Below are 10,442 nucleotides of genomic sequence, written 5' to 3' on the forward strand. Positions count from 1 at the left end.
AGGCTACAGTTCATGGTGGCAGAACACAGCCAAAGCAACAAGCCCAACTGAGCTTTGACAGAAGTGTCCTGAGAGCGGAGAGAGTAGCATAGCTGCAAGGAGGACGTGAGCTGTGTGTGACTCGGCTTGCCCCAGACGCAGAACTTGACTCAAAATTGACTGTATATTCAAATGGATTTTATTCTGTGAAAGATAACATTAAGAAAATGAAAAAGTAAGCCATAGATTGGGAGGGAAAAATATGTACTGTGCACATGTAATACATAGGCCATACATATGGATGTGTGTGTATATCCGACAAAGTGCATGTAAATTCTTTTTTCATTAACTAGACAAACACTTCACTTTAAAAGAGGCAAAATATTTTAATTTGACCAAGTACTTCATAAAAGGAAATGTATGGGAGGCCAGTAAGCAGGTGAAAAGATGTTCAGAGTCATTGATCACCACAAAAATGCAAATTAAAGCCACAGTGTGCTGCTGCTGCACACACATTCGAATGGTTCAAAAGAAAAGCTTGTCAGGCAGCTGAGAGCCACACATTGGCTGAGATGGTGAAAGGAAGCAGCTACTTTGGAAAACAGTTTCACAGTTTAACATAAATTTATTGTGTTACCCAGCAATTTGAGTCCCAGAAATTTACCTAGTGGAATTAGGAACACATAGGATTAGGAATGTCCTGAGACTTGTACACAGTTGTTTAATAGCATTATTATTTGTAACGATTACCACAGAACGGAAACGGCCGATGTATTGACACGCAGGTGAGCCAGTGCAGGAACTGGCGTATTCATTCATGCAGTAGGAGAGAGCTCAGCTGGAGAACTGGTTACAGACTCGTGCGTCAGCAAGGCAGAGGCCCCGAAAGTTATGCCAAGCAGCAGAGTCCAGACACTCAACAGCACATAGCTCATGATTCCACTCATGAAGCTGGAGAAGCCTGACCTATAGCTTTTGAAAGCAATTAGTGGCTGCTTTGGACGAGGAGGATTTGCTGGTATAGGGATGAAGGAGTCTTTTCGGGTGGTAAAGGGTGGTAAAGTTCCTCTCTTGATTTAGGTGGTACTTAGATGGGTGTATAAGTTTGTCAAAACCCAATGAACAGACTTAAAATAGGTATGTATATCAATAAAGTCAATTAAAAATGGGGAGTAAGTTAAATGAAAATCTCAGTGAAAATGCTAAGTTATAGGTTACACAAAGCTTAAGTGAGTGCTAATTTACAGACCAAGTGTGAGCCTTTTCCTGTCCAGCGCTGAGGATAGAGCCCACTGGCCCTCTCCTGCTGTGCTCCATTTGCAGCCATTTCCATTTTTATTTTGAGATAAGGTCTTGCTAAGTTGCCTGGGCTGGCCCGAAGTTTGTGATCTTCTTGCCTCAGTCCCCAGCCTCAGCCCGAAGTACCTGGGACTACAGGTGTGTGCCGCTGTTTCAGTTCATCCGTACTGAGGGTCAAACCAGGGCCTTGTTCGTGCTGAGAGTGCAGCCGCTGAGCTGCGCCCCGAGGCCCAACAGACAGCTAATGCGCATGAGAATACTGCCAGTTCTTGGTTGTTAATTAGGATAGCATGTATTATTTTGAAGTTTCATGGTCATTTTTTTTTTTATAAGAAAAGGAACTATCTTTTGATTTTTCAGACCACCCATGAGATTTTGGAGAAAAGCAAATTTTGCAAAGACATGACAGTAAAGTATGATTCAAGACTTCGCGAAAGGGTAACTTATTTATATATTCCTTACCGTAAATTTTCAGTAAGCCGCCTTTGCTTGTCACTGGCTAAAAGCTGAAATGCTGTCCTGTTGGGGGTTTGAAATGTTTAAGACTCTGCAAGGTGGCAGGCACTGTTGTGTAATTTCATACCCAGTACCTTACTTACTAAAATCATATAAGATGAGATAAGCATCTTAAATTATAAAGGCAAGTTTCAAGTAAAAATGAAAAGTTCTCACCTCCAAATCCTACTCCTCAGCATGATTAGATTTTTCTTGCCCCTGTTTTATATACAAGAAATGGACCTTCCTGAAGTTGTGACTTACCCAAAGCCATAGGGCAATTTCAGATCTGAGATTTGAACCCAGGTTTCTTTCTAGAGCAGTGTTTTGCTATGCTCTACAGTACTGACCTGTAAGCTTATTCACATCTCCGCACCAGCTCTGTGATCTTCTTCTCTACCTGGATAGAAATCTAACAAAACAACCAGAGCATTTCTAAAGACTTGCTTCTCCAACTTGCTCTGTGTTCTCTGTTACAGTTCCAAATACAGACTAGAGCCCCAGCAGAAATAAGCTCCCATAAAAAGGAGGCTGCTTCTCCCGGAGCCAGTGCTCAGACCCTGTGAGATGCCCCTGGCGGCAGCAGGCATTACCAGTGGGGGCCTGTCTCTCACTGCTCATAGTCGTTGGCCTCCTGTGATCTCAGCTGATGGCTGAGACTTTCCATCTATTTTTAGCTGAGATCTCGTACCTGAACTGCATGCTCACATACTATATTGCCCACTCTTGATTTCTGATGTGCACGCCCCACAGCCATTTCCGGCCCAGTAGGGTGTGCTGCCTCTGCTCCAGCCTGCTCCTGCCTTACCCCACTCTGCCAGTCCTTCATTTTCCTCTTTATGTATCATACTGCACAGTCTATTACCACCTACATCCAGTGAGTTCTATGTCTGTGTGCTTGTTATTGTGACGCTGTATTTTTTGTTTTATGTTTGGGGTGCTACAAATAGAAGCTAGGGCTTCATGTGTGCTAGGCAAGTGCTCTGTCAGTGAGCAACACCTCCAGTCCTTTTTATTTTATTTTGAGATGGGCTTGCTGAGTATCCAGGCTGGGCTTGAATTTGCAGCCCTCTTGCCTCAGCCTCCCAGACAATGAGAATTGTAGGTGTGTGCCACTGTACTCGGCTCCACGTGAGTCTAAGCTGCTCATTTCTCAAGAGCCTATGTTTCAGCTCAGTGTCATCTGTCACCTTGGTCACTGATGGTGACTTTTTTTTTATCTTTTTGAGATGGGATCTTGCTATGCAGTTCAGGCTGGCCTCGAGCTCTTTTGGTAGCCCAGGCTGCTCTCAAGCTTGCAATGATCTTCCTCCTTCAGCCTCCCAAGTGCTGGGATTACAGGCATGTGCCACCGTGCCCAACAATTGTTTTTGGTTTTTTGAGATGGGGTCTCACTGTGCAGTTCAAGCTGGCTTTCAACTCACTGTGTAGCACAGGCTGATCTTCACAGCGATACTCCTGCCTCAGCTTCCTGAATACTGGGATTACAGGTGTGTGTCACTCTGCCCAGGTAGCAACAGTGACTTTCTTTTCCAACCTAATCTCCGACCACAGCTGGAGTAATCTTTTGCGAATGGGGTCTTGACGCCCTTGTGCAGAACATTGCACTGGCTCTCTTTACTGGTTCTCTCAAGAGCGTGTTCACACTCTTGCGCCTGGCCCCGTGCTGTGGTGCCCTCTCTGTCACCTCCGCCATCCCCTCCTCTGGTACTGCAGCTTCTGTGACGTGCGAGCCAGCGCCACGAGGTGCTCTGCACGGCCAAACACTGCCGGGCCCCTCAGGTCCGTTCGTCTTCGCAGCATCTGCTGTGAGCAGGCTGCAGACCCTGTTTCCATCTTCACTTCCCGGAGACAGAAGCTGCCGCACTCCGCAAGTCCTTGTCCAGGGTCCCACGGCCACCTGGCCCAGGAGTCCGCACCCTGGACCACTGGTCACGCCCCCCTCGGGAGCTGCTTGTTACCCGAATACTCTGCTCTTCCCTCACTGGGCTTCTGAGTCTGTATCAGTCCCACCTGGAGCCCTTGCTCACCTGACCTGGCCAGTCCTGCTCCCCTCAGGCTCTGGCTTTTGTGATTCCACACGTGCGCGTGTCCCTCCTTCCCCGATCCCAGCCCCTCACGCTGGCACTCTGGTTGGCAGCCATGCTGCACTGACGAGTGGGCGTCACCTGGGAATCTCCATCACGCTGTGGCCTCTTTGCCCAGGTGCTTCAGGGTGCCCTTGGGGTATTTTATAACAGAGGGTTTTTGTTCCTGTGAATCAAAGCGAGTGTGCAGACAGCTGAAGATGTAAAAGTCCTGACGTAGGGATGGCAAGAGGGCTGACTTTCTAAAAACCATGCATTACCCTTATGGAGTAGTATTTTATTATTGGACTCTTATCTGATGGCGGTGTGAGGATACTGGCATCACCCCTTCAAAATAAAAATGACAGTTTGTTTCTTTCACTACCTTCGTGTGCAGTATTGCATAATCATGGTAGGAAATTAGGAGTGAGAACAGTTTGCAAAAAATACAGACAAAATTTCTATCCTCTCCAGATAAATGCGTGGCGTGTGTGTTCCTGACTTTTCCATGTCTGTCTCTGTATGCACTTTTCTAAATGGAATTCTGCGTACTGCTTTTAGACCAGCTTTGCCCATTTATTGTGCCCTGCCTATCATTCCAGTGTGTCTGGTGCACAGTTTCTATAACTACAGATGGACAGCTGGAGCGTGACTAGATTTTCTGCTGACTCTGCACATTTCTGGAAGTGGACATGGGCAGTTGCACTTGTCTTTAAGGCTTCCACAGCTGATGCTGTGCTGCCTCCTGTGCTCCAGGAGAAAGTGGTGTAGTATCAGTCCCTTTTTACCTCCCAGTTTAATAGCTTAAAGATGGTGCCACCTACTCCTCCTTACTGACCTTTGACGAGGCGGTTTCCTGCATTCTTGGCTGCTCTTATTCCTGCCGTGACTTGTTCATCCTAGAGAGCTGTGAGCCATGAAGTCGTACAGATCTGGGGTTGAGTTTGAGCCTTGCTGATGATAGGCTGGAGAATGGAGGGTGGTTGCTGAACCCTCCCGAAACGCAGCTCCTTCAGTGAGAGTGTGTTTGCACACTTCCTTCACAGTGCTGGTGCTGGGGTCGATGGGATGTTACGTGTGGGTGGGGTGGCCATCCTGATTCCTTCCACACGATAATTCCTAGGCCCAGATGTGCAAAGCCCTGTATTTGTCCACAAAACCTCTCCACCTGCCTCAGTCAGTGTTAGTACATTTGTCCGTCTGGCGCACGTGGTGTGTATACAACTCAGGACTGCCTCTGTATTTTCTGGGGTTCATGACTCTCTACTGAGTACACATAAAATAATAAATAAGTGAAGGGCAATAAGCTTAGTCCTGGGATGATTTTCCAGATTAGCCACAAACATAAGCTCACTTGTAACATTGCACACCTATGTGCGGGTGTTGATTGTTGGTTGTTGGTTGTTGCAGAGGTACGGGGCTGCTGAAGGCAAGGCGCTGAGCGAGCTGCGGGCCATGGCCAAGGCTGCGGGGATGGAGTGCCCGGTGTTCACGCCTCCCGGAGGAGAGACGCTGGAGCAGGTAGGAGCCCGGCCCTGTCGCCGCCCTGGGGAGCTTGGCAGTGTCGGTCGCCTGGAATGGAACTCACCTGCAGTCAGGGGTTTTGGAGTCACAGCCAAGCAGTTTGGAAGTTGCTTGGTTCATAAAACAGCTCTGCGTGGTATCATCGCCGTTTTCCTGTTTTAAGTTCTCCCATGTTTCTCACTAGCTAAGCGGGCAGCTGTCACCGGAGACGAATTGAAGGAAATGTGTTTGCAGAGCAGGGGAATTTGTGAAGCGGTGGTCTGGCGGGCACGGGTGCTCAGCGAGCAGATGGGGCCCGTGCAGCAGCGCAGGTGCCACGCTGGGGCTCGCACTTCAGAGCGCGCGCTCCTAGGGGTTTTGCTGGCAGCCAGCGCTCGCGTTTCCTCCGTGTCTCCCGCTTCGAGCTGCGTCATCGGTGGCTGTTTCTGCCTACGTTTTATCCTATAATTTTCTGGTAAAGACTGACTGCCTTGGTGAGTGTGACTTCAGCAGACGCAGCTGTCAGGTTTGGCGTTGCCGCAGACACACCCAAGTGGCACGTGCGGTTTCCCAGTGAGTGCCGTGAGGTCAGGAATTGGGAATTGTGTCTTGCTTGGTCACTTTTGTCTCCATTGTGCTGGCAGAAGTGTGGGGGCACCTTCACTGTGGGACTGTGGATAGGTGACCGGAAGTCACTCTAGACTGGGCTTACGTACACTTCTTTTAGTGTGCAGGGAAAATGTGCGGTCAGTTATGTAGATTGTTCAATTTAAATTTGTTTTTAGTCCATGCCAACAAAAACTAAACAAATAGTACCCTGTGATGTTGATACATCTGATGTGTGGACTGTTGAACTCGGGTTGAGCACACCCTTCTCTCCTCAGACATCCATCATTTCTTCACGATGAAAAGTTTCAGAACCTTCAGGCCTTCTGACAAGTACAGGACCTCATTGTTGTCTCTACTTTCCACGGCTGGCGGGTGCTGTGCGCTCCTGTCTGACTGTAACTTAGTGCCCACTGGTTGACCCTTCTCATCTTCTGTCACCTGTCCCTCCCCAGCCGCTGCTAACCACCAGTGACTGTCAACTTTTGTGAGATCAAGCTTTTTAGATTGTGCATATGAGTGGGATCATGTTTTGCTTATCTTTTTGTGGTACTTTGCTTAATCTAATCATTATCACTTCCATCCACATTGTCGCAGGTGGCAGGATTTCATCTTCTTTGTGGCTGAATAGTATTCCATCCAGTGTATATACCACATTTTCTTTATCAGCCCATCATTGGATGGTTGTTTCCGAAGAGTGCTGCCGCAGTCCTTTTTCTAGCACACCAATTCATTTCCTTGGCACATATGCCAATGATAGGATTGTTGTAATTTTCTGAGGAACCTTGTAGTGTTTCCTGTGATAGGTGTGTAACTTCCATTCCCACCCAGGCTGTGCAAGGGCTCCCTTTTCTCCATGGTGTAGCCACTCTTGCTGGGATCATGTTGGTAACTCATCATGCTCTTGACTTGCATTTTCCTGGTGCCTACTGATGCGCATCTGTTCACCCACCTGTTGTCCATTCATGTGTCTGAGAAATGTCTGCTTAGGTCTCTTGCTCATGTTTTAATCATGAGCTTAAAGTTGTTTTTGTGCTGCGGGGCTTTTGGAGTTCCTTATGTGTTCTGACCCCTGTCAGATGCATAGCTGGCAAATCGTTTCCTTCATTCTGTGGGTTCTTTCTTTACAGTGCCTATTCCTTCACTGTGGGAACACTTTAGTTTGATACAGTTCCTTTCATCTATGTTTGCTTTTGTTTCTTGTGCTTTTGGGATACTATGCAAAACATCCTTGCACATCCCAAAGTCCTGAAGCATTTGCCCTGTTTTTGTCTCATAATTTCATAGTTTCAGGTCTTGTATGAAAGTCTGCAGTCCATTTTGAGTTGATTTTTGTCACTGGAGAGAGGTAGGGGTAGAGCATCATTCTGCTGCATGTCAGTCCTGTTTCCTGAGCACCACTTGGTTCTTAGTGCGTGCGCTGAAAGGTGGCGGCAGTTTCGTGGTTTGCGTCCAGGCTGTGTTCTTTTCTGCTGGTCTCTGTCTGTTTTTATGCCACTATCATGATGTTTTGATTCTATGGTTTGTAGTATATTTTGAAGTTACTGAAGTTTCATAGTGTATTTTGGCTCGGTGTTTTTGCTTTTTTTTTTTTTGGTACCAGGAATCGAACTCAGGATCTTGTGCTTGCCAGGCAGGCACATGATGCCGCAAAGCTACATCCCTGGCTCGTAGTGTATTTTGAAGTAGTATAAACCTTCTGGTTATTTGGCTCCTCAAGATGTATTCCGTTTTTTGGGTTTTTTTTGTGGTTCCATGTAAATTTAAGGATTTTAACAGTCACTTATGTTTTATGTTTGTATTTTAAAGTCATTAATGTTATCTTATTTTCCTTTTTATTTTTTCCTTACAGGTAAAAACGCGTGGAAAAGATTTCTTTGAATTTCTTTGTCAACTAATCCTAAAAGAAGCAGGTCAGAATGAACAGCTTTCCCCAGAAGTCCCAGTCAACTATCTGGAAACTTCTTTGGCGGAGATATTTCCTTTAGGAGAAAACTGCAGTCCCGAGTGCTGTGTGGACCGCGGCCATCCAGGACTGGCAGCCAGCATCTTGGTGGTGAGCCACGGGGCCTACATGAGGAGCCTTTTCAGCTATTTTCTGACCGACCTGAAGGGCTCCTTGCCAGCACTTCTGAACAGATCGGAACTTCTGTCTGTCAGCCCCAACACTGGGATCAGCCTCTTCATCATAGACCTCGAAGAGGGTCGGGAACCCGAGGTCCACTGCGTCTGCATGAACCTGCAGGATCACCTGAACGGAGTCAACTGAAGGCGCCGAGTTCCAGCGGTGTTAGAATCTGAGCAATTTGAGGGTCTGTAGGGAGCACCTTTGGCTTGCTTCAGTTCTGTCCTTTGCTGTGGTGATTTGGAAACAATGAAAAATCAGCTTGTAAACCTCTATCCCAAACAATGATGGAAAGCCATTTTGCACTGATTTAATTTTTACAAGCGCTGTTTGCATTTTCCAGAGTAATTTTGCTGCCCTACTCAGTCACATCTCCATATTGAAAATGGGCAGAGGAACTGAGCATTGCAGTTGGGTATTAATCACCTTTTACTGTGTCTTCCCTGTTTTAAAATGTTGATGTATTTTTTTAATGCTCAGCTTATATTATTGGCTCCTGCTAAAATACTGTATGCTTTTTGCATCTCATCTGGTGCTTCAGTGAAGGAGCTCCCTGTAAATGACACTGCATATTTGTAGCAACTGTGTTATATTTAAAAAGGAAATATTCTTTAAAGGAAATAGTGTCCCCATTATAAGTTCATGTAAAGTAAAATGATAAGAGAACACTAAATGTTGTATGTAGAAACCAGCCGTTGGAATATTTATTTTTATTCTAGAGGGCCCAGGTGTGGATGAGGATACACTGTGACTGCAGAAAGGCGCAGAGAGAGGTTGGGCACCATGCGGTTAGAATACCTTACTGAAAGTAATGGAGCTTGTTCAGGATACCTTGCAAAAGCTGCCAGTGAGAACCGGGAAAATAAACAAAAACACACAAAAAACCCAAAGTCTGATGGGGAGAATGAAGAGCAAGATCATCTTGCTTCTTATCTAATCGGTAGCTGAAGACTCCAGTCTGAGAAGAGCCTCAGGGAGAAAGTAGCTAATACACACCGCACAGCAACCTCAGTGTATGGGGACAGCTTAGTTGAAAAGTGCCCTGCGACAGCGACAGCTGGCTCTGTGGAGGGTGCAGATGGAGTTTTCTCTTCTTCCCACCAGGTGGCACTAGAGGAAAGGGTTTTGATCAACCTAATTTTGTATCTACCATTGGTTCTTCAAAAGTCCTTATCTAAGTGGAAAGGTGTCTTACATGTAGTTTGATTCTAAGTCACCATGCTTATGAATGCTGTGAATCCCAGCATTAAAGAGAATTAATGCTAAGTGTGTCAGTAAAGGCAGACAAATGACACTAACATAACACTAAACGACCTTAGAAGTTCATTTAAATTGTACATAGAGTTCAGTATTGCACCGTTTACAGGGTGTCCAGCATGACCACTTTTTCTGCCAGTATTAGAAACAGGGCATGAATTTGAACACCAGAAGAAGTGCACTATAAATCCTTGAATTAATAGCCGAAAAGACACTTTCCCGAAATAATGTTTTAAATGTAAGAAAACAATAAGCTGTAAGTAGAATTCCCTGTAACAGTGCACTTGCAGAGAGCTACGCAGTAAGTCTGAATTTATTTAAGTCTTTCACATTTTCACCCGGTGTCTGGAAGGCAGCTCTGTTGTTCTGGTGCTTTAAAAAGATACGCGATTATCATCAAGCTGTCTGTATGCTTTATTTTTGTCTGTTATGTGTCAGGACACTATCTGCTATAACCACTGTATTCTGTTAAATAAACACAGCACATTTTGTTTATTTGTTTTCGCACTGGTGGGCATCTAGTATGCTTAGTGTTTTCTGTAGAAGCAGCCCGGCGTGGAGCAGCCCCTTGCAGCACTCTTGTGCAGGCTCATAGCCGTGCACCCTTGGGTGCCCACGGTGGCACGGTGCTCAGCGCTGGGAGGATTCAGAGTTTCTGCTTCCATATCTCTGCTGGCACTGGGTACTGTGTAATGTTTGCTAATCTGATGAATGAAAAGTGTCTTGTTATTTCAGTAAGCTTTCCTGCAATTGCTCATGAGCCTGAGCATTCCTTTTTTTTTTTTCCTCTTTGAGACAGGGTCTCACTATGACATTCAGGCTGGCCTTGAGCTCACTTTGTAGCCCAGGCTGGTCTTGAACTTGCAATGATCCTCCTGCCTCAGCCTCCCGAGTGCTAGGATTACAGGCGTGCACCACCACGCCCAGGAGCCTGGGCATCTTGTGTAGATCCATGAGTCCGGGTCCCTCACCATCTGCATTCCCTGCCTGGTTTGTGTTTGCATTGCTGGGCTTTCTCAGTTTGAGTTGCAGGAATAATTTCACTGTTTTGTTATATGCATTGCAAGTACCTTCCAGACTGTTAACTTGTGTGTATGTATGTGTGTGTGTGT

At 46.2% G+C, this 10,442-nt stretch overlaps 1 protein-coding gene across 2 annotated transcripts in view; it reads left to right on the forward strand.

Annotated features, from left to right (window-relative positions):
* Tigar (TP53 induced glycolysis regulatory phosphatase) overlaps nt 1-9,837 on the forward strand; it is a 24,155-nt gene extending 14,318 nt beyond the window's left edge. For both annotated transcript variants that reach the window (XM_005378728.2, XM_005378727.2), the window contains exons 4-6: nt 1,639-1,716; nt 5,250-5,360; nt 7,801-9,837. In XM_005378728.2, coding sequence (XP_005378785.1) covers nt 1,639-1,716; nt 5,250-5,360; nt 7,801-8,217 — 606 coding nt within the window. In that variant the 3' untranslated portion in view covers nt 8,218-9,837. The remainder of the gene's footprint in view (nt 1-1,638; nt 1,717-5,249; nt 5,361-7,800) is intronic.
* The last annotated feature ends 605 nt before the right edge of the window (nt 9,838-10,442 follow it).

The sequence above is a fragment of the Chinchilla lanigera genome, unplaced genomic scaffold, assembly GCF_000276665.1.
Source record: "Chinchilla lanigera isolate Chin_1 unplaced genomic scaffold, ChiLan1.0 scaffold00012, whole genome shotgun sequence".
Classification (NCBI taxonomy): domain Eukaryota; kingdom Metazoa; phylum Chordata; class Mammalia; order Rodentia; family Chinchillidae; genus Chinchilla; species Chinchilla lanigera.